Genomic DNA, 25,263 nt, shown 5'->3' with positions numbered 1-25,263 from the left:
ATTTAAATGACACCTATTACCTCAACTGTTGGGTTGGTCCAAATCTGACCCAACATTGTTTTTGTTTTTTTCCACTTAATTAAAATTTAATTAAAGTTTTCGTCCATATTCACCCTAACATTGTTTTGTTTTTTCTTCAGATAAATTTATTTACTCTTTTTTTTAAGCCAGTGTTTTTGACCCAATATTGTTGTTTAGTTAATTTTTTTCTGTTCAATTTAAATTACACACTTTAACTACACTTTAACCCAATGGTTTGGTTTGTCCACATTAAACCCAACATTGGGTTCAGTATTTTCAGACCGTATTTTCATTAGTGTGTGTGTGTCCCGCAGGTGTACTTCTGGACGTCCAGCCCGTCTCTGCCGGCCAGTGAAGAAGGTTTCCAGCCGATGCCCTCCATCACCATCCGCCCGCCGGACGACCAGCACCTGCCCACCGCCAACACCTGCATCTCTCGCCTCTACGTGCCACTTTACTCTTCCAAACAGATCCTCAAACAGAAACTTTTACTAGCCATCAAGACCAAGAACTTCGGTTTTGTGTAGATGAACGAAACTCGTTTAATCGTTGTGTAATATTACTAGTTCCATTTTTGTAGATTTATTTTTCTTTGTCTATACAATTTTATGAAATTGAGAAAGTGCTGTCGCCCCCCTGGCAGTCTTATCTTTTTGGGGTCTGCGTTGCAAACGTGGACAGCTTGTTCTTATTTTTTGTTTCTTTTTTTTTATTATTATTATTATTATTATTATTATTATTTCCGGTTATCGGAGTATAACGCAACATTCCTGCATTGGCTTTTGTAAAGTTGAAGCCTGCAGCTCCATTGGCTTGAACTGTAACTTCCCGTGACTTTGGCCTGACGGTAAACTGTCCCGCCAAACCCAGCCAAAGACGACAGCAGGAGTATTTAAAGAAAAAGAAGGTTACACTGTGATTTATGATTTTTTTTTCCTGCCCTAAACATAAATATTACTATCACTGAGAGTTCACTGCTGCCTTTGTGGAAAGTCATTTTTTCTTGTATAGAGGGAGTAGGGAATTTCAAAAATAAACTTGGATGCAAACTAGTGTTCTGCTTCATCCTTTATTCTGTTTCTTTCTGCCTGCATACAAAATACTACAGTAATTTAGAGTAAATACTGTGCTGTTTTTGAACCATTCTGTTTATAAAATGCTTGATTTAATCTGTTGTGTTGATTCTGTAGTTGCCATGGTAACACCACTATAGTAATTGATCTATTGTGTTGATTATATAGTTGCCATGGTAACAACTATAGTAATTGATCTATTATGTTTATTTTATAGTTGCTATGGTAACAGAATTATAGTAATTAGTCTGTTGTGGCGATTTTATAATTGCTATGGTAATGCAACAACTATAGTAATTATTCTGTTGTGTCGATTCTATAATTGCTATGGGAACAACTATAGTAATTGATCTGTTGTGGTGATTCTATAGTTGCTATGGGAACACAAGTATAGTAATTGATCTGTTGTGGTGATTCTATAGTTGCTATGGTAACATAACTATAGTAATTGATCGGTTGTGGTGATTTTATAGTTGCTATGGTAACACAACTATAGTAATTGATCTGTTGTCGTGATTCTATAGTTGCTATGGTAACAACTATAGTAAATAATCTGTTGTGCCGATTCTATTGTTGCTATGGTAACACAACTGTAGTAATTGATCTCTTATAATTCTATAATTGCCATGGTAACACAACTATAGTAATTAGTCTGTTGTGTCGATTCTATAGTTGTTATGGTAACAGCAATAGTCAACTGTTTAGTGATTTTATAATTTCTATCGTAACAAACTAGAAATTTATTTGTTGTGGCGATTATAGTTTCTATGGCAACACAAATGTAGTTTGCTTGTAATTAGGCAAGTTATTGTATAATGATGGTTTGTTCAGTAGACATTTGAAAAAAAATATAGCTTAAAGGGGCTAATAATTTTGACTTTAATATGGTGTTTTTTCACATTAAAGGAACAAATCAATAGAGAATAAAATAAATAAATAAAACAACTGGGAATGTATGAGTTACAAGAAATTTGCATAAGAAAATGATTCCAAAATTGCATACATCCTTATAGCTTTATTATATTTAATGTTTTAGGTTATTAGTATAATGCTTAAGATCAATTTTAAACAAATAAATGTTAGGTTTTAACTAAGTTTTTCGGCTTAGTGTCTTTATTATTATGGGGTCGCCAAAAATAAACCTTCAACTTATCCAGGACGTTTCATGCAGCAAATGCCCTTCCAGCTGCAACCCATCTTTGGGAAACACCCATACACACCCATTCACACTCATACATTTACTACAGTTTAGCCTACCCAATTCACCTGTACTACGTGTTTGGACTGTGAGGGAAACCCATGCCAACACAGGGAGAACATGCAAACTGCACACAGAAACGCCAACTGACCACTTTCTTGCTGTGAGGTGACAGCGATACCCACTGATACCCTCAATGGTGTATCAATGGGCCATTTTTGTTTATGTACATGGCACTTCCCAAATTTAATCATTAAATTAATAAACAAATTTTGCTCCAAAGGTTTACTATTATTATTGTATGACAAAAATATCCTTACAAAACAACTTTTTTTTATTTTGTAAGTTTTAATATAAAGCGTCATGGTGGCGCAGTGAGTAGGACGATCGCCTTACATCAAGAAAGTCGCTGGTTCTAGCCTTGGCTGGGTCAGCTGACATTTATGTGTGGAGTTTGCATTTTCTCCCCGTATTGGCGTGGGTTTCCTCCGGGTGCTCCGGTTATGGGTGCTCAAGACCAATAGAAAGTAACATGGTGGTGACGTCGTGTGCGGCGCATGCGCTTTGCTGCTCGTGAGTGTGTGGCGCGTTGTGTACGTGTGCAGCTTGTTCTGGAGTGCGGCCTGTGTGTTTGTGGATCTGAAAGTTGCAGTTTTTAATCATCATGGCGAGATATATGAGACCTCCAAACACCTCCCTGTTCATCAGAAACATCTCCGACGACAGCAGGTTAGTAGCCGCGCGAGGACTGACGCTATTTAAGTTAGTAACGTTAGCTGCCGTGCGAGAGAGATGCTAATGCTAACAACCGCTTCTGTGTCTTTCAAAACCTCTATAACTAAAATAAAATAGAGCATATGCAATAAAATACACCACGGTCAAGCATCATTTATAGATACGTATAAAATAAATTGGCTTACTAGTGAATGGCTAATGTCTAATTTGCGCTTGGCCGAGTTTTGTTCTCCTTGCTAATCTGATCAAATATATTAAAGGCCTAATTAATACATAATTATTCTGTTTGTCTCGCATATTAAATGTTTACTCTAATATTTGCAGCAGGAATGGGTTTCCTTCATTATATGCCTGTAATTAGACACTTGCATATTAATGAGCTATGCATACATAATGAATTACAGACTTTAATTTTATAACACGAGACTAATATTACAGTCTGTTATTATAGCATTTGCTTTGCATTGCATCTTTAACCCACTACTAGTTAGAAGTGTTTACTAACTGAAACTAAACTGCTGTAGGTGTTCATGCATGTTTATTTAATTAATGTTCTTGTCTGGTCAAAGTTTTATGCTTTTATGTTTCCAGAAAGTATCTTGTATTGTAAGCTGATGTATAAAAACGAAGCATTTAAAAATGTGCCAATAATGATGAGAATGAAAATGTAAAATCATCCACAATCAGTTATTTAGCAGCTTTATGTTTTCTTTTGAAGGTTTAAAAATATATATATGAGCAATTCCAGCGTTATGCATGCGACATTTGCAGTAAAAACTAAAGTATATGTTAAGATTATATTGAAACTTTTGTTTATATTTTCCTGAACAACTGACCACAGAATTAAGGGACCAGAAAAATATCAATCTGTAAACATGTTTTGTATTTTAAATAAGGAAACTAAACATACATTATGGATGGGACAAAAAAAGTCTGCGAGTTTACAGTAGACAACATACTTTGTAGAAATTCTGTGAATTAAACTGCACAACCCAAAAGAAACAATAATAATCTAAAGGATTAGTATTGAGAAGAGTTGGCTCTCTATAAAACAAAAATGATTGACTTTATTTTATTTAATATTTTCAGATTTATGATGAAAACGTGTTGTTATGGATGTGAAGTTGCCACTTGTGTGACTTTGGTAAATCAGAAAGAATAGTTTGAAAACATTGACGGATGCATTTTTGAGTATTTCTAAAGTACTGTAAATACTTGCTTACCCAAAAGACCCAGAAACTGTTTCCATTTTAGTTAAAACCTTTATTTTTTCATGGCAAGGTTGACATTTGCATGGAGTTGCTCATATATAGATGTTTTGTTCTGTTGTAATATTTAGCTTTTTATAATTTCCTTTTTTCCAGTTTTTTGTTTTAATTTGTGTCTCAAAGTTATATAGTTATTTTAAATAATTTTAAATTGAGCTTTTTGGTTACATTTTTAATAGTACCTTTTAAATTTCAGATTACGTTTTTATTATCACCCAACTAAAAAAAAACAGCTTAAACCAGCCTTAGGCTGGTTGGCTGGTTTAAGATGGTCGACCAGCCTGGTTTTAGAGGGGTTTTGGCCACTTCCAGGCTGGTTTCCAGCCATTTCCAGCCTGGTCTAAGCTGGTCAGGCTGGGAGATGACCAGCTAACACCAGCTTGACCAGCCTAGCCAGGCTGGGAGCCCAGCCAAAACCAGCTATGTCCAGCTTAAACCAGCCTGGAAATGGCCAAAACCCCTTTAAAACCAGGCTGGTCAACCAGCTAAAATCAGCCAACCAGCCCAGGCTGGTTTAAGCTGGATTTTTCAGCAGGGCAATTATTTTATGTAAATCTATCAGTGGTTGATGACATCTTCTGATCTTTACCTTATCTAATTTTATTTGTGTAGTTTTCAGTGTTACCAATTGCTTAGTTTTATTTAAAAACATTTTTCAAAAATCTAAAATTTCAGCTTTTCTTTCAGTTGACATGCTTTTAAGAGTTTTTTTTTATCTATAATAACATTGTTTGGCACAATCTGTGAGTGAATGCTGATTCTGTTCCATCATTTGCAAACTCATGAAGCTCAGTGTTATAGATAGTTTACTACTTCACTATGAATTTGCCAGTTAAAGGTGCTGTGTGTAAGTTTTTGATTCTCCTGTAAGTGTAAATATTTGCAGATATTTCAGAAACATGCTAAATGAACAGACGTGTTTGTCTGAGAAACATCGCTAAAGTCAGTTATTCTTTAAAAGTTTGCTTAGTTTCAGTATTTGTCTTTGTTTTGATCTGTAACTCCGCCCACTGCCAGTTTACCCAGTTATATTTCAGCACCCTGGGTTGCCAGTTGGTGGAAAACAAATCAGCATATTTCATTTCAGTCATGTAAGCTGCTAAACGAAAGCGGTCAGAGTCAGAAATCCAACATTCTAGTTTACGCAAAAATAAATTTCTCATTGATTTACTCACCCACAGGTCTTCAAAGTTTTTTTTTCAGTAGAACATTACAGCAGATTTTGAGCTGAATCTGTGGTCTATGGTGATTTCTATAATGGTATTGAATAAGGCTGGGATTTTTCCGATTATGTCAATTAAATGGGTAAATGAATGGGAAACTTTCTTTTGTTTTTGTATCTCTTTTAGTCTGAGGAGGGGGCTGGGTGAAAAAAAATCCAATATTTTGAATTTGGACTGCAATATCTAGTTCAACCACTAGGTGTCAATCTTACATACAGCACCTTTAAGCATGATGTGTTTTTGGTAATTATGAGCGCTTCAGAGGCAGCTGATATGAGTTTGTTGTCCTCAAAGCACTGTGGGAAACGCTCTCAGACAGACGAATGAATATTCTGTCGTTTCATGGTGCTTTAGGCCAGAGGATTTGCGTCGTGAGTTTGGTCGTTACGGGCCTATAGTAGATGTCTACATTCCTGTTGACTTCTATTCACGCCGACCAAGAGGATTTGCATACGTACAATATCCTTTGTAGACAAATGTGTAAGAGAGAGACTAAAACTGTGAGCTTTTAAAGGGATCGTTCATGCAAAAATCAGCATTCTGTCATTATCTGTTCAGCCTTTTAGTTCTGTTTGTGTGAAATGAAAACTCTTTTATACGTGATGAAAGGGGATGGAGCTGTTCAGCATGTTAGCGAACTCATCTGACTTTTATTTAAAAAAAACTTGTATTAGTATAAAGCATGGACTATTATTTGTATAAAATAATAAAGTAATTAGCTTCGCTTGTATATGAATAAAAAATATATTTATTTATTTTAAACTGTGAATCATGTGCTATAATCCTTATTAAATGTATTAAATGTATCACTCTAAGAAGTCATAAATGGTATTTTCTTGTAAAACGTACTCCCAAACAAATATTTCAGTTTTTGTACTTCAGAAATGTATTTTAATTCAATCACACCTTTTTTTGGTTAATATCAATAATTAAAAATTTTACATTCCGATTTATTTTATTTATTTATTTATTTTTGTTCATAAAAATAGTGAAATGCAAATATACATGTTTGTTTTGTAATAAGATTAGTAAAATAAAAATAATAGTTATTATTGTGAGATTTCATAACCATGTTTCCACAGTTTTTGACTAAATTAGTTTGACTAAAATTATATTTTGATTATTATAAATGTTATAATCATATACTTATTATAAATATTATTATTAATATATATGCTTTATAATGCTTTTATATAATGATTTTTATATTTATAAGAGAAAAAAAAGTGGCATAAATATATTTTATATTACTTTTAAATTTTAATGCTAATATTTGCATCTTAATTTATTTCATTTAAAATAAAATAAAAATTATTTAATACACCCACACACACACACACACACACACACACACACACACACACACACACACACATGATTGATGTACTTATAGTGCTGGGCAAAAATTAATTGTGATTAATCACATACCAAATAAAAGTGTGTGTGTGTGATGTGTATACTTATTATGTAGATATAAATACACACGTGCTGGCATATATTTGAGAGAATGTTTGTTTAGATATAAAATGTGTATATGATAAAAATTATATATAAATTAAAATATATTTTTTACCAAAATAGTTTTGCTTCTATCACATGTACTATATACGAGCAATATCACATGAGTAATAGTGCGATATGGCTGTATATCGGCACTAGTGGGAGATGTGTGATGGCCTTATTGCCTTAGTGTCCCACCAGTGACGATATACAGTCATATCACACTGCTACGAGTGTGATATTGCCTTTATACAGCAGTTTGACAACATAATCATGTATATAAAAAAGCTAATCAAACATGTAGTCTAAAAATCCTTTTGAGGAACTACTTTCTTCCGCCATTCATTCACATCTGCAGCTGACCTCAGAACAGCAGAAACCATTGCTCGTTCACCAACATCACTTTAAAGCTAGTGTTTGAATGACTAATGTCTGAAGTGATGCCAAAACAGCTGATTTTGCTCACATTTTAAGATTATAAAGCTGAACAGCATGAAATGCCATCAGTCTACAGAGATTTGCCAGTATTTCCCTGTTGCAATAGAGATTTCACTATAATTATCCCTGAAAAATCCAAGGCAAAGCAAACACTAGAAGATTACTATGGTATAAATACAGCACTACAGTATACGAAAAAGGCACTTATATTTAAAATATATTAAAAATATATATTTAACATATTTAAAATAGGCACTAGTCTTATAAATAAACTGCGTAGTTGCAATCTAAACAACTACATTCTCGCCTAAAAAACCTCAAAAGTACATTGTTGTCCCACATACTTGTCAAACTGTCCTTTTTTTTTCCACACAGCTCCATTGACTTTGATTGTAGCTAAACATTAATGTCAGAATCAGCATTTTTGCGTGTGATTCCTCTGAAAGCATGATTAGCGGTGAACATTTGCGATGTTTGTCTGCTAACCGATCTATTTCCTCTGTTGTTGTCTCAGAAAATGTAAAGACATACAGTTCTGGAGACCTTCCCAAGAAAGAGAATATTTAAAAGGGCCGATGTAGAGTAGATTCAAGACAAAGACAAAGAGAAAGATAAAGAGAAAGGTAAAGCTTGAAGATTCAAAGGGGACCAAAATTGGAGCCTCGGCCTCGGTCTGAGCGCAGAAAGAGGAGCAGACTAAAGGTTATTGGGCCCAGTCTGAGTCTCCAAGTCAAGTAAAGATCAAGCTCAAGTCAAAGCTCAAGCATGTTAAAGGTAACCGACCCGTTTAATGCTGTATCCTACATCACAGAGCACACGATCATGATGATTTCTGTACACAGGTCATATCTGTAATGCGTTTGATGCTGACTGATGGCTGTTTCTGCAACTGCAGGCACTGAACACTCTCTGTACCAATGCACAAGTTCCTTAGACTTACAATATCTCATGCATATCCATCCATCTGTTGAAAAGCTGATGTTAAACTTATCTAATCTAATTATATAATCTTAGAGTAAGTGTTGTCTTGGAAACAAATGTTATATAATAGCAATAATATCAAATATACATTAGCATAATTATGTATTTTAAATTTACTGTAATTTTCACTTATTTTGATTTGAAAATGATGAAAGAAAAGGAAAATAGCTATAAACACATCAATAAAATGGCTGTAATGAATATACATGGCAGCATCAGTATTGTCACTTATCTAGAAATGATCCAAAAAATGTAGCATTAAATTGTTACCAGGAAGATGAAAAAGGGAATTTTATATATAAAAAGTATAATAATGCATTTAAAAGCATAATAAAGTATATAATAAACATTAGGGGTGAGCGATTAATCGGAAACTAATCGAAATGGACATTGAGAAATAATCGAGATATAATCGAGATCATTTTTCCAGCGGTCGCAAACCTGCACACCTTTCATAAAATGTAACTATACATCGCGTGTTTGCACGACATTGACTATGATTGGAAGCTGCACCAGAAAAGCCTTGAGACGGCAAATTTTCCATTACTGTAAAATTATTATTTACATTAAAATGTTTGTTTACAGAAGATTCAATAAATGCAGTTAAATATTATTTACAAGATATACAACTGTTAATTTATTTAGAAGATACTGCTTTTTTTCTACTTTTAATATGAAAAAAAATTATTTTGTTTCCAAAAGTGCAAGTTATTTATTTTCACTTTTTTTTTATAAGAATGAGTGACTGTTTTAGGCAATGTGGGTTTTATTTCAGTTGTTCAACGTAAAGTAAATAATCATAGATAGTAGATAGTGTGTGTTTTTTTCAATTATTTTTGAATCATATATATATTTATATATATATATTTATATATATATATTTATATATATATATTTATATATATATTTATATATATATTTATATATATATATATATATATATATATATATATATATATATATGTATGTATGTATGTGTGTGTGTGTGTGTGTGTGTGTATGCATGCATGTATGTATGTATGTGTGTGTGTATATACAGTTGAAGTCAGAATTATTAGCCCCCCTGTTTATTTTTTCCCCGTAATTAGGGTACCTAGGCAGGTTAGGATAATTAGGCAAGTTACTGTATAATGATGGTTTGTTCTGTGGACTATCGAAAAAAAAATGCCTAAAGGAGCTAATAATATTGTCCTTAAAATTGTTTTTAAAAAATTAAAAACTGCCTTTTATTCTAGCCGAAATGAAACAAATAAGTATCGATTAAAAATATTATCATATATACTGTGAAAATTTCCTTACTCCGTTAAACATCATTTGGGAAATATTTCAAAACCAGAAAATAATTCAAAGGGGGGATAATAATTTTGACTTCAACTGTGTGTGTGTGTGTGTGTGTGTGTGTGTGTGTGTGTGTGTGTGTGTGTGTGTGTGTGTGTGCGCGCGTGCACACACACACACACACACACACACACGAGCAATATCACACACACACACACACACACACACACACACATGAGCAATATCACACAAGTAGCAGTGGAATTATGGCTGTATATCAGCACTGGTGGGAGGCAAAAGTGTCCCACCAGTGACGATATACAGTCACATCGCACTGTTACTCTGTGATATTGCACAGTTACTGTTTAAAAAAGAAAATCAAACACGGAAAGCCTCAAAATATGTTTGTAAGAGGAACTACGTTCTCGTGCCATTCATTCACATCTGCAGCGCACTACAGAACAGCAGAAACCATTCCTACTTCACTAACATCACTTTAGAACTATGAGGGCAAAAAATGTAAATAAATAAATAAAATAATCGTTCATTAATTGTAATTGCGTTGAAATTTTCAATTAATTGAGATCTTGATTTTAGGCCAAATCGACCAGCTCTAATAAGCATTTTATTTTATACATGTGGTAATAGTATAATTGCTGTAACGGTACTGTTTTACACAATAAACTGTACAACACAAGTCTTCATAGACCACTTTCACCTTCTTTACTATTTTGATTGCAGTCAGTATTGTTATTTGTTTATTTAAAAACGACATCCAGATATTCTGTTTATAAACAGCTTTGTCTTGTTATAACTCCCATCAATAGTGTAATGAATATATATTATAAAATAACACCTATATTTATGCAGTTTTTTATTTAATAATCTCATATCTATTTGTATATATGCCTGCAGCAGATATTTTTCTGTCTTTTTCTTCTCATAAAAGTGCCTGAAGTTGTAGAAACACTCTTATATACACTTAAAATTCAATAAGAATTTTCTTTTGGTAATTGTGATGCTGATTTCACCCAGCACATTCCCCTGATGCCGTTTCTCACAATGAAATGAGATGATGATGATTTGTGTTTTGCTTTTTGATTATTGATATTGTTTCTGCATATGAAGCTGATGTTGATCTAGAGTGTAGTGTGTGTGTATCAGTCTGTTCTCAATGCAAAGCCTTAACAGCAGCAGCATGTTTGAGGACGTTCGGGACGCAGAGGATGCGCTTCATAACCTGGATAGGAAGTGGATCTGCGGACGGCAGATCGAGATACAGTTCGCTCAAGGAGACAGGAAGAGTATGCATATAAAAGAATTTAATTATAAATATATATATATAGTTTGTTCTACTCAAAATTAAATTCAAGCTAGAAAACCTGAATGCGTTTATAAATGGATGTAAGAAATGATAGAAGTAAAGGTTAATACGTGGTTTTTGTGGGAGTTTTGGGATCTTTCAAATTGTCCCTGAATGTGGTGGAGTTGGATATGTTATGATGTATATTCATATAAAATACTGAAGGTTTTTTATTCTTTCTCTGTAGTATTGAAGCACACACTACCGGTCAAAAGTTTGGGGTCAGTTTTATTTTTCATGTTTTATTTTTCCAAGGCAGCATTTATTAAATGTTAATAAATTAAAGATTCATTAAAATTGTAAATAACTGCTTTCTTATTGTATGTAGTTTCAAATGAAATCAGTCATTATTGCTTTTATTACTATCACCATTAATAATAATAGTAGTAAATAAGATTAGAGGGATTTCAGATGATCATGTGACTCTGAAGACTGAAGTAATGAAGCTGAAAATTCATCAATTAATCACTGGAATAAATTATTTAATTAAATAATAAACTTTGTTTAAACTATTATTTTATAGTTCAATAACATTTCACAATTTGACAATGTGTGCTGTATTTTTGCTCAAATGAATGCAGCCTTGGTGAGCAGGAGAAGCTTATTTGAAAACTGTCACGGTTATTTAAGATGGAAACGCTCGGGTTAACGCAACATTTAAAATTGAGGACCCTTTTTATGAATGGTGGCGGCAATGGAGCAGACAAACAACCAAAGTATGCCAAAATACTTGTGTTTATTTAACAAAGTGAATAAATGATAAACAGAGTGTATACAAAATAAAGAAAACAAGAGTAAATAAATAGTTGTAATAAACGGGAGGAGGAACAAAAGTGGCGCCAAAGAAAAGAAAATAATATAACAAAACACAACTCTAACTAGAACCCACAATCTCTATACTATCTAATAAAAGAAAGAGAAAGAAAAGTCTTCAGCGTTTTCACACCCTGTCTAAACTACACTTCTAACCAAAAACATAAACAAAACTTACAATTAGTGGCGCACACTTCAAAACTAGTGTGTATAATATATTGGTATCTCCTATGTGTAGCAACATGTAGGTCATGTGACATCTACCCTGTTCCTATTGTGTATATATAGATATTGTGTATCTGATAATCATAGAGAAAACCCAATTAAAACACCCTTTGAAGACGATTTCAGCACAAATGATTATAGCACAAGAAACTGTCAAGCCATCCAGCAAAACACACAACAGTGAGCAAGCAAAAAGCAAGCTATCTTTCTTGAGCCGGCTTCCTTTTACAGTGGGGAAGTGCGCTTGTGATTGGTCATTGATGACGTCATCGTAATGGTAATGATGACTGGCATCTAGCTTAGCCAATGTGTAGATGAACTGGGCGAACCTAAAAAAATGACAGGTAGAGGAGGGAGAGAGAAAACAAACACCACAGCCACAGATACTGAGCCGTAACAAAAACATTTAAAAATCCGTCAGCACCAGTAGCACATAGCACCAACGTGCTCACCGCGACTCAAGTTCGATTCCCGGCTCAAGGTCATTTGACGACCCTTTCCCATTTTACGCTCCCAATGCTTTCCTGTCTGAATGCTGTCCTGTCATAATAATAAAAAAAACATTTAAAATCCTTCTGACCCCAAACTTTTGACCGGAAGTATATGAATAAATGTGAAGTTATTTTTTACAACCATATATGGTAACTTTGACACTGATTACAATTTGAGTTTCAATACAAGTTTATTTGTACTTGTGCAATTCACAAAACTTGTTCCAAAGCAGCTTCATGAAAGATGAACATTATTATACTGCAGTCAGCATCTGAAAAATGTGGTTAGTGCCAACAGCCTTCCTGTTCTCCTCTCTCAGCTCCCTACCTGCCTATAATTTCCACTACCCTAAAAATGATTATTAAAAGAAAATCTGGGAATAATATCTGTGAAATATGAAGGTGTAAATAATGCAGATATTACCGCTGTAAAAGCGTATGCATAGTTAATTTGCACATTAATGCAACATAATTTGGTGTGTGTGTAAATGTATGGGAAAAAAGTCGATTACAAGTGACGATATACAACCATATTGCACTGCTACGAGTGTGATATTGCCTTTATACAACAGTTCGACGGCACAGTCGTGTATATAAATAATAAAATCCAACACGAAGAGTCTAAAACTCTTTTTATTAGGAACTACTTTCTTCCTCCACTCATTCACATTTTATTTATTTATTTGACATGGACATGTTTAAGTGTTTTAGGAAACTTGCTAACTCTCAACACCCGTCCACAGGAAGCTTAAAAATTGATAAAATGGAAATATAATAAATGCATATACACAACACTACAATGCTTTACATAAAATTACTGAAGGCAAAAGCAAAGGCGACACGATCCAACAAACTAACAGTAAACTATTTGTGCAAACACTGCTATTTAGTTTTCAACCACTTTTTAAGAACACTACTGAAAATATTTATATGACTTTCTGATTTTAGGCTAACAGGTAAACCATTCCACAGTTTGGCTCCCTTTACAGAGAAGACAGATTGACCAAAGGAGGTCTTACACTTTGGCACTAGACAGTCACCATTAGCAGTTGCTCATATGACTCTGAGAGGTTTGATGCCTACTAATTAGATCAGAACACAGCATTGGCACATGATTTTTTTAAACATTTAAAAAAACAACTATCAAAACTAATAAGGTTATGTTTACATAAAACATCACAATGATTTTTAACTGTGTTAAAGCCAGGGACCACTGTTTATTAAAAATTCCACAACAATTATAAACTATTTGTGCAAACACTGCTATTTTGTTTTCAACCACTTTTTAAGAACACTACTAAAAATATTTAGTAGTTTGGCACAGTTTGGCTCCCTTTACAGAGAAGACAGATTGACCAAAGGAGGTCTTACACTTTGGCACTAGACAGTCACCATTAGCAGTTGCTCGTGTAACTCTGTAAGAGGTTTGATGCCTACTATTAGATCAGAAAACAGGATTGGAACATGATAATTTAAACATTTAAAAAACAATTTAAGATAATTACATTTAATAAAACTAACAAAACTAAGAAGGTTGTTTACATAAAACATCACAATAATGCCATCGCATAGGCTTTAAGTCTATAATTTTACACCTGCAGCTGACGTCAGAACAGCAGAAGCCGTTGATACTTCGCAAACGTCACTTTAGAGCTAGTGTTTGGTTCTCTAGCGTAATGTCTGAAGCCTGATTTATACTTCTGCGTCAAGTGACCGGCGTAACCCATGGCGCAGGCAACGCGCGTGGCTGTGCATTTATACCTTTGCGCGCTGTCTCTGTCGGTCTGCATTAACACTTCTGAAACGCTAGTTGGCAGTGAGGTGTAAATGTTCCTCTGTGTCGAGTTTCTTCTCTGCTTTTTTGCTTTTCCTGAACACTTCCGGGATGTACAAGTGGGTCAAACTCGCTCATTTTGAGGCAGGAACCGGCGGACGTGCAGCAACTTTAACTATGAGGTAAACACAAAACAAAACTTTCCATCCGGAGCTCCTTCACGGGACTCCACACTTGTAAACAATCGCTCGCGCCATTCGCGCGGCTCTCGGTCCCGCCCAGACTCGTCAGCGCTACCAAGCCGACCAATCACAGAGCTTACGCTACGCGTTGTTGCGACGTGTAGTTACATTTTTTTGAGAGGTGCACGTCAGTGATGCCGAGAGCCACGGCGAAGGGCTGTGCGTCAGCGCCCTAGCATACGCCGGCGTTTGACGCAGAAGTATAAATCAGCCTTAAAGTGATGACAAAACAGCTGATTGTGCTCACATTTTAAGATAATTTGGCTGAACAGCCAGAGTTTCCCAGTATTTCTCTGTTGCAATCGGGAGATCACAATATTACTATGGAATAAATACAGCACTACAACATTTAAAAGAGAGAGATCGACTTAGAAAGTCATTTACCAGTTCAATAATGATTTGATCAGCTGTAGTTTGAAATCATGCTTTTTTTCATCCTCTAAGGCAGGGGTCACCAATCTCGGTCCTGAAGGGCCGGTGTCCCTGCTGGGTTTAACTCCAACTTGTCTCAACACACCTGTCTGAGTGTTTCAAGTATCCCTAGTAAGACCTTAATTAGCTTGTTCAGGTGTGTTTGATTAGTGTTGGAGGTAAAATCTACAGGACACCGGCCCTCCAGGAACAAGTTTAGTGATCCCTGTTCTAAGGGCTTATGCGTCTCTGTTGCCATCTTAAGGATGAATATAGTCAGTCGTCTTTGCTCAAAGACAGGCTAATGCCTGCTGACGTGCTGTCTCTCAGAAATTATAAATATTTAAAATAGGCACTATCCTTATAAATAAACTGCATAGCTGCAATCTAAACAACTACATTATCAACAAAAAAAAGCCTCAAAAGTTCATGATGTTGTCCAACAGCTGCAATATTTGTCAGACTGTAGAGTGTCCTCTGCTTGTTTCTGTATGTGGGTGGAGTAATACACATGGGTGAAGGGTTCAGAGGCTGGACGAGGGCTGTTACTGGCAGCATATCACACGGCAGTCGGCCAATCAGATTCAAGAACCAGACAGAACTGTTGTATAATATGCATTCATCATTCTGTTGAAAATCTGAATGAAATAAAAAAGGAGTATAGTGCTATAGTTTGCAGCAGGTAATGTTTGAAGTGGATTCATTAATTATCAAATCTTTTCTCCGTTTAAAAATAATAAAATGAATCAAATAAATATCTTTTTTTTTTTCTATGTAATTGTCTTATTTTTCATTCCGAGTTAAAAATGACAAAACATAATAAAATAAATAAGATAAAACTATGTGTTTTATTATAATTTATCATAGAAGTTCCCAGTAACACTACGGTTTTAAATGAGTATTATTTCAATGAGTATTAAATGCATGTTCAATGTAGTACTTTTATTAAATTCAATAACAATCAAATGAGATGTAATAATGCTGTCTAATAATAATAATTTGTGTGTTTCAGCTCCCAATCAGATGAAGACGAAAGAGAAGCATTCTCCATCACGGTACGACGACTACGAGCGTGACGGACGACGCAGACGCTCTCGCAGCCGCAGCTACAGGAGCAGATCTCGCAGTCCATCATACGAGCGTCGCACTCGCAGATCAGCCAGCCCCAGAGAGTCAGTACACACACACACACACACACACACATCCTGGGTTTCATGTGTTATTGGGACTCTCCCACAAGCTGTGATGTCTCTATTAGGGCTGCTCAATATATGGTTTCAGCATCGATATTGCAATGTGTTAATCCGCAATAGACACATCGCAGGACACTCAATGTTGAGTTTATATGTTGGGATTTAAGGGGTAATTTACAGTTTTAACCCAAAGAATGACCAGTTTGTCAGATGAAGAAGAGCTGGAGTCAGAGATTCAAATAAATAAATATATAAAGTTTACTGAAGATTCTTCAGCAGAAGCCAGATTCAACACTTGCAATGAGTTTCTGGGCCGCTTTGACTTACAGTACAACAATGCAGCAATCATACTCTTTACACAAGTCCAGAAAAGGTGTGATCCAGGTAAACAGTTCATTTACATTTAGTCATTTAGCAGACGCTTTTATCCAAAGCAACTTACAAATGAGGACAAGGAAGCAATTTACACAACTATGAGAGCAAAAATGAATATGTGCTGTAGGCAAGTTTCAGGTGTGTGAAGTCTAAGAAGGAAAGCATTAGTAATTTTTATTTATTTATTTGTAATACAGTTAGCGGTGGAGCCAGAGAGGCAATTGAAGATTAGGAAGTGAAGTGAGACTGAATAGTTGGGTTTTTAGTCGTTTCTTGAAGACAGCGAGTGACTCTGCCGTTCTGATGCAGTTAGGGAGTTCATTCCACCAACTGGGCAGATTGAATGTGAGAGTTCGGGAAAGTGATTTTTTCCCTCTTTGGGATGGAACCACGAGGCGACGTTCATTCACAGAACGCAAGTTTCTGGAGGGCACATAGATCTGCAGAAGTGAGAGCAGATAAGAAGGAGCAAAGCCAGAAGTCGCTTTGTAAGCAAACATCAGAGCTTTGAATTTGATGCGAGCAGCAACTGGCAGCCAGTGCAAACGGATGAGCAGCGGAGTGACATGTGCTCTTTTAGGTTCATTAAAGACCACTCGTACTGCTGCGTTCTGAAGCATCTGAAGAGGTTTAATAGAGTTAGCTGGAAGCCCGGCTAGTAGAGAGTTGCAATAGTCCAGTTTGGAGAGAACAAGAGCTTGAACAAGGAGATGAGCTGCATGTTCAGATAGGAAGGGTCGGACCTTTCTGATGTTATAGAGAGTGAATCTGCAAGATCGAGCAGTTCTAGAAATGTGGTCAGAGAAGTTTAGTTGGTCATCAATCGTTAGTTCTCATTTGTTAAAGCAAAAAGACAAATCTCAATGTGTCCGTTAATGAGGGATTGCATCTAACTCCTGATATGGATGGCTGCATGGTTTTTGGGGTCAGGCCGACTCTAAACTATTACGAGCTGATCTCCGACCTGTAAAAAGATAAACCATTGAGGCATACATAGACGCAAGAGACAATCTGTTGAGGAAACTCAAGGTTGTTTCTTGTACTTTCAGCTGACTTATCAACCTAGTTCAAACCTGGTTTATTCAACATGCAGCTACAATATCCTCACTGCACACAAAATCTATCTAGCATAAAATGGAATTACTTTAAAATAATAACAATAATAACAGCTAAAATACTGTAGACAATATCATGACAATAGAACCAGTTGTTCCCACTCCTCAGCATCAGTGATTTGGCTCAAAAGAGCGAGAGAGGCAGGTCTCTATGACCTATGACCTGGTTTGTGTGTCTCCTGGAAACAAAGTTAAAATAGACAGACAAAGAGAGGAGCAAGGACACTGAACATTCTTACATAAAGCAAAGTGTTACTTAATCATTAGTTAAAATCAACTCAAAGTTAAATACTCATCCAAATAATCATATTTAATAAAAATAATCAGAAACTGGAAGATGAGAGAAGGTTAAACGTTGATCCACGCTGAGATGAATTGGAAGGTAGAAATCCGAATCCTTCAGGATTATAGAGCCACTGTTCAAGACACATCAGATTTGTGGAGTCACAGGAGAGTAAACTATGATGGAGTGACAGTTTATCATTTGCACAAAGGCTCATGTAAGCATTTAGGCACAAGAGAGTTTAAAGTATTCAGGCACAAGCAATTGTAACTTTAGTATAGATGTATTGGATTAGTTATACAATCAAGACTGCAGTGGTATTTTACATTTGATCCAATTTCATTGTCTAATAATGTTAGACTCTCAAGAGTGTGCTAGTGGGGTAGACTGCAAAAGTTTGAACTTCGTTCAAGTCAAAATATCTACAAATTCCTCAATCAGTTTTGCCTTGTTTTAGGGCTGTGCAATTAAACGAAAATCCCATTTCGATTTCGGCTTCTAACGATTATGAAAAACCATTAATCGAGATAAACGATTATTCCATTATTTACTGCCCCCTTTCCAGTTGTACACATGTTGCTCTTAAAAGCGCGAAAGACTGCTCTTAAAAGCGCGCTTGGTCTCATTCGCACATTGCGACGAGCAGAGAGCACACATATCTAAAGTCATTAACGTGAGCGCTTTAATGTTCAAATAGGTGTCAAAACGCAGTGTTTAGTGATTATTCATATTAACCCTCATTTGTGTAATAAACAAACGAGTTGAGGAGGATCAAAAGACGCGTGATAGCGAAACCATTAAAGTGACAGAGCACAACAGCTGCCGCCTGTTTTATCATGATTAATAAAACAACGAGAAAAACCCTCTCTGCTCTTGACTACTGAAGGACTTTTGTAGCTAAAGTGTTTTTCTTACTGTGAAGATGCTTAAAGCACAGTTTGTTTCATATTTTTATTCTATTGTATTTGTTTCTCTTTCCTTTGCAGGGAGGAAAATAATATATGCAGTTGAAATCAGAATTATCAGCCCTCCTGAATATTAGCAACCCTTTTCCTCCCCAATTTCTGTTTAATGAAAATAAGTTTTTTTTTTCAACACATTTCCAAACATAATAGTTTTAATCACTCATTTCTAATAACCGATTAATTTTATCTTTGCTATGATGACAGCACATAATATTTTACTAGATATTTTTTTAAATGCAAACATTCAAATTCAAAATGCGATTCAAAGGCTTAATTAGGCAAGTCATTATATAACAGTAGTTTATTCTGCAGACAATCAAAAATATATATTGCCAAAAGGGGCTAATAATATTGACCTTAAGAGGTTTCAAAATATTTAAATCTGCTTTTACTCTAGCCAAAACAAAAGGCTTTCTCCAGAAGAAAAAAAATAGAGCAAATACTGTTAAAATTCGTTGCTCTGTTGAACATAATTTGGGAAATATTTATTTTTAAAAGATTCTCAGGAGCTAATAATTTTGACTTCAACAGTAATTGATTGGAAAAACGTGATGATGATTTTTACCAAAATCGAGCAGCCCTAGCTTGTTTTATAGAAAAACCTGCTGATTTGTGACTTAATTTTTTGTTGTTGTTGGAAAACTCAATTTTTGATGAGTAAAATATGTGTAATAGTTTAGATTTTCAAATGTGCTGACACCTTCCCTTTTCTAAGCTTTAACTCATGTTTTATGCGTCTCTGATGAGTTGCATGTGACTTATTTTGTTTGTTTTATTGTTTGAGCAGCTCTCGGTCACACGGCAGACACCGGAGAAGCAGAAGCCATGAGAATGACAGGTAAACATACTGCACAAACACTGATGTCAGTGCAGTAAACTCGAGAGCTCAAACCAGCACACGTTACCTGTGTGTAAGAGAGGAAGTACATTTCATTAAGTCAAGTTTATTTATAAACTAATTTCAAGAGGATCACATGCTTATGATTGATCATAGCTGGTCCCGCATTAACTAACACATGATTCACCAATCAGACGCTCTCGCAGCCGCAGCTACAGGAGCAGATCTCGTAGTCCATCATACATCGTTACTCCCTTACTATTCACCAAAGGTCAAGATGATTGGTAGCCATTGATTTCTGTCATTTATATTAAGCAGACACTGAGAGAAACTACACTAGTCTATAGCAGGGGTCACCAATCTCGTTCCTGGAGGTCCAGTGCCCTGCAGGGTTTAGCTCCAACTTGCCTCAACACTAGGGGTGTAACAATTTATCGTTGTACGATTTATTGCGATGCAAAAATGTCACAATGCATCGTGGCGTTATGACGATTTGATTACGATATGACGTCCGTTTTCTCTAATTAGTTGAGCTGTTTGCACGTGAGCTACGTTCCATCTGCTGTCGCATGTGAGTTCAGATTGCAGCAGCAGTAATGTTAGCAGACCAAGATGAGTGGAGCTGAAATAGAGGATGGCCCATCCTCTCAAAATCAGACGTCTGGCAACATTTCGGTTGTACAGTCATTGCTTTAGACTCGTCCGCTTTTTGACACGCATACTGGGTCAAACATCCTAAGTTTTAAAGTCTTCACAGTGATTTACATACTTTGCACAGCGACATGGATACCTCCTAATGGTGTTGAAAGAGTCACATACTGTATTTATAAGGTACAATTCACCCTAAAATGTCATTCTGTCTGCATATAATAATGTATTGGCGGCTGCAAAATCACACATGACGTGAGCTGTTACTACAGAGGGCGGACTATGATAGACGCGCGCGTATGGCAAGCCGTTTTAGCATTTAAACCTTTGATCTGACTATCCATAAATATATTTAGAGATATCTCTAAATGAATTTAATTAAATATGAATTGAATATATTTATGGATAGTCAGAACAAAGGTTTAAATGTTAAAACGGCTTGCCATACGCGCGCGTCTGCTTCAGTGAACAGAACCTGCAGGTTGTGACTAATAAAGTAGTAAACAACATTCAGTTTGTGGAACAGAGTGATCTTTCAGGAGCCGCATGGGAAGTATGAACAGCACTTAGCAGTGGAAATTAAACCGAAAACGTACACATTATTTAAACAATCATATCGCATTTTAGAGTTATGATTACGACGAGCATTAACCCTTTTGAGTACAGAGGTACACAAAAATGCACGTCAACATGATACACTTGATAGCGCCGACATCAGCGACGCCGAGGAAATAGTAAACCTGCCTAAACTGCTGAAAAGAGTCACGACTGTCCTGTGTAATGAAAAGACGGCCACCCTGTCACTCATCATGCCCAACATGAAGACAGCCATCCATAAAAACCTCTCAGACAGACACACATCAGTTCAGGATTATCTTATAGAACTGCTGATTACCTGGAAATGTGGAATTTTCTGCACACACAAAAAACGCAAGTGACCAAGCAAAGCCTTAAGCTCTTACTGTTAAATTCAATTGAATAGAAAGCTTATTTTTTTTGCACCTTTACTTAAATTGTTCCTTAATTTTGTCTCTGTCATTTTTATAATATTTTTTAAGAAGTTTTTAAATTGTTTTATTTTCCAGAGACAGGCCTGTTTAATTTATTTTCTTAAAGAAGGTTCAGTTTAACAAGTTGAAACAAAAGAAATGCATAAAAAATAGTTTACTTGGTAAAATTTGCATTTCAGTTAAATTTTTATTCCAAATATCGTGATACTTATCGAATCGTGAACATTATATCGTGAGCTGAGTGTATCGTTACACCCCTACTCAACACACCTGCCTGGGTGTTTCAAGTACACCTAGTAAGACCTTAATTAGCTTGTTCAGGTGTGTTTGATTAGGGGTTGGAGCTTAAACCTGCAGGACACCGGACCTCCAGGAACAAGTTTGGTGACCACTGGTCTAGAAACTAGATTTGCTTGATTTTGTGTTTAATTCAGAGATTGTGAACTCCTGGAGGGTGTGATTATTGGAGAATAAGATGTTGTGATTGATGTTGTGAGTATTCTGAAGAGCCTTGCAATCCAGTTTTCTAACAATAAACCCCTGTTTTTTTCTCAGACACCACTCTCGGGACCACCACCGCAGACGCCACAGATCCTCCTCACACTCTCCTTCCCAGAATTCCAAGCACAAGTCGAAGAGCCGCCGCTCTGGATCCCGCAGTCCGGCAGCAGAAGAGCTGAAGCATGAGGAGGACGAGACCAGATCCCGCTCCAGATCCAGATCATGGGCCGGACGCAAGTCAGGAGGACGCTAGCTAGACAGCACAAACAGATGACGTCTCCTCTCCAGACCACATATATAAACATCAAGAAGCTTTTATAGACGAGTGGAAAATATAGTGGTAATTTCAGAAATAATGAGTCAACATTAAGTGAGTTTTTCCTCAAGCAAAAGTTTGGTAGGTAAAATAATTGAGATCACTTTATTTTGATGGTAACTTTAACACATTTAGTTGAATTAAAGTTGCATTGCATCTACATGCCAACTGATTCTCATTAGATTATAAGTAGACTGTTAGGTTAGGGTTAGTGTAAGTTGACATGCACTTGCAAAGTGAGTTAAATGTTGGAGCAGAATCAGCAGATATGAAGCAGACTATTGATACTCAAATGAGAAGTAATTAGCATGTAATTAAAATGCAACTTTTAATTAACAAATTGTGCACTAGCGACCATCAAACTAAAGTCTTACCAAATAATTCCAATCTGAAAACGTCTTTAGCTTGTGTTTTCAGTGCAGTAATCATGTTTTCAGGTTGAAATGAGATTTTACTTGATGTAAAAATGCTTTTCTAAGGGTTTCAGAGTTACTGAGTCTAAATATGGAAACATTTTTACACCAGGAAGCTTTAATAAATAAAAATAAAATCCTTTTTTTGCAGTCTACTCTGCTTTAAGTCAAATAAACTGGTTTTGTATTAATATTTGTTTACTTGGTGCACAAAAATGCTTTTCTTATTTGGAGTTTTTGACTTGTTTCTAGGCCAAATATGTACAACTCAATAGGCAAGAAGCATTTCTAGACCACAGGTATTCAGAATTAAGTCAGTTTTTCTTTTGAACAAGCTCAATAATCTGCCAATGGTCTAATAATCTTGTTTTTAGATGATTTATCTTACCAGGATGGCAGGTTGTTTTGCTGGTTTTGAGACAAATCAAGTCAAATTTGAGCAGGTTTTCTCTTAAAGCAAGGCAAAAAGGTTTTCTTGTCTGGAAAATGCTTCTTGATTTTAGAGGTTTTGGATATTTGGCTTGAAAGAAGATCAAACTTGTAAGAAAATCTTGTATCAAGACTATTTCACTTACCTCATTTGCAGATTATTTAGCATGTTTTAAGAATTGAAAGCAAAATATTTTCACTGGTCCAAAAAGAAGCTCTTGATTTAAGAATTGTTAGATATTTAGACCTGAAACAAGCTATGTATATATATATATATATATATATATATATATATATATATAGATATATATATATATATATATATCTATATATATATAGATATATATATATATATATATATATATATATATATATATATATATATATATATATATATATATAAAGAATTCCACCATGCAAACACATGCATACATGTGGAAGTTTGAAGTAAAATCATCTCATTTCAACCCCAAAGCAAGATCATTTCTCTTGACTCATTTGCACATTTAAGGACAAACTTGGCTAATCTTGATCATTTTTTTCTTGTCTAGAAAATGCTTCTTGATTTAAGAATGGTTAGCTATTTGGACTGGAAACGAGACACTGATGTTTTGCGGTGTGTTTTTCTCCGTGTGTTTGCTCCAGCTCAGCTCTCCTGCAGTGTTTTCTTCTTCTGATGTTTTTGTTCTTCTCGGATTCACAATAAGTGATGCAACCTGTCCGAAAGCTCATGTTTGATGCCAATATAGAGATGGCTTTATTTTTATAGTCGCTCATACTGAACGCCAGCTTGTTTTGTTTGTCGAAAATGCATGCAAAGACTTTTAAACCTTGAATTTGGCATAAAAAGGAGTATTTAAAACCGTTTATAATCACACAAAGTTGTCGCGGTGTTACTTTTTTTTTCTTTTAGAAAGGTTGTATTTGATATTTCTTTTGTCCAGTTGATCGTAGCATCTGTTTATATTGAAAATGTAGTATTTTTGTCATTGCAGAATAAACATGATATTAAAAATCTCTTGTATGAATGAATTCAGTTCACCTTTATTATTAATTTACGATTTGTAAACCAGCTGTATTAAAAGGTAGTAATAGTACAGTATCTTCTGCATTTTTACAATCAAATAAGTCCATCCAGAGTGGAAAAGACTTTGCAGTAGCGCTTTAAAATAACGGTCCATTAGTTAATGCATTTACTGACATCAACAATACATTTTATACAGTATTTATTCAGCTTTGTCAATGAAAATAGTCTATATTGTTTACTCGCTTTGCATTAACTAATGTTAACAAGCACAATTTTAGCACATAGAGTAACTCCTGCCCTTTAAATAAACAGCCCATAGCTAATACATATCTTAAAGGGGCGGGGCATGTCAGGCACTAGAGATCTTTTGATTGGTCAGAAGATTAGATGAGGTGATGTCAAACAAACAAACAAAAAATCATTGATCCAATTAATCTTTCAGAAGAGACCTACAAAGGTAATCACTGTGAAAACATTTTCATTGAAAATACTGATGTATTAAAACAAGCGTAACAGTAAGGTTATAAAGAATGCTCTCCGTTCGTTGGCTCTGCCTACAGCAAGACATTTTTGGCTTTCATTATTTGCTAATATTTCTTGGAGTAAAGCTTGGAAGTTGACAAATAAGTTTTGCTTAAATAACAAGATCAAAGAAGTGTCGTACAAAATACTCCATAGAATTTATCCAACTAAACATGTTTTGGAAAGATTTAAACTCAATATTTCATGTATGTGTGAATTTTGTGGTCAAGAAAAAGAAACAATTTTGCATATTTTTTTTCGTGTTTACTCACAAATATTTTGGAAAGATTTGAAATTATTAACAAAAAAAATGGAGTTTAAGATAGAAATTGGTTTATTTGATGTACTGTTTTATTCTGGTAATGAGAACTTGAACTGTAAAGGACAATATATTTTTAATCTGTTTATGTTGTTAGGAAAATACCATATACATAAGAAAAAGTGGGCTTAATGTAAACCAAGTTTGCCCATTTTGTAAATGACTTTAAAGTATATGTAAATCTTTCAGAACAATCACGAAACAAAAAAGCACTGAAAACATGTAATTTTATGTAAATGTAATTTTACTTTATTTTTATATATTTATTTTTTAAT

At 35.1% G+C, this 25,263-nt stretch overlaps 2 protein-coding genes across 39 annotated transcripts in view; both read left to right on the top strand.

The window, feature by feature from the left end:
- Positions 1 to 1,073, top strand: part of ubr5 (ubiquitin protein ligase E3 component n-recognin 5) — a 107,494-nt gene extending 106,421 nt beyond the window's left edge. For all 33 annotated transcript variants that reach the window (XM_073924663.1, XM_073924661.1, XM_073924660.1 and 30 more), the window contains 1 exon segment: positions 336 to 1,073. In XM_073924663.1, coding sequence (XP_073780764.1) covers positions 336 to 548 — 213 coding nt within the window. In that variant the 3' untranslated portion in view covers positions 549 to 1,073.
- Positions 1,074 to 2,883: 1,810 nt separating this feature from the next.
- On the top strand, positions 2,884 to 24,135 carry srsf10a (serine and arginine rich splicing factor 10a). 6 transcript variants are annotated; one of them, XM_073925600.1, is made up of 7 exons: positions 2,884 to 3,021; positions 7,971 to 8,230; positions 10,898 to 11,019; positions 16,047 to 16,206; positions 19,753 to 19,803; positions 22,017 to 22,359; positions 23,672 to 24,135. In XM_073925600.1, the coding sequence occupies exons 3-6, from the start codon at positions 10,914 to 10,916 to the stop codon at positions 22,213 to 22,215; spliced, it is 516 nt and encodes a 171-aa protein (XP_073781701.1). In that variant the 5' UTR covers positions 2,884 to 3,021; positions 7,971 to 8,230; positions 10,898 to 10,913; the 3' UTR covers positions 22,216 to 22,359; positions 23,672 to 24,135. The 6 variants fall into 6 exon arrangements, with proteins under 6 accessions (XP_073781701.1, XP_073781700.1, XP_073781699.1 ...); XM_073925599.1 differs by having other exon boundaries at positions 7,971 to 8,251; positions 10,913 to 11,019; XM_073925598.1 differs by having other exon boundaries at positions 7,971 to 8,251; positions 10,913 to 11,019; positions 22,017 to 23,381; positions 23,460 to 24,135.
- Positions 24,136 to 25,263: the final 1,128 nt, after the last annotated feature.

This window comes from Danio rerio, chromosome 16 (genome assembly GCF_049306965.1).
Source record: "Danio rerio strain Tuebingen ecotype United States chromosome 16, GRCz12tu, whole genome shotgun sequence".
Classification (NCBI taxonomy): domain Eukaryota; kingdom Metazoa; phylum Chordata; class Actinopteri; order Cypriniformes; family Danionidae; genus Danio; species Danio rerio.
The sequence above is the reverse complement of the archived record's forward strand: the minus strand, read 5'-3'. Positions and strand labels throughout refer to the sequence as shown.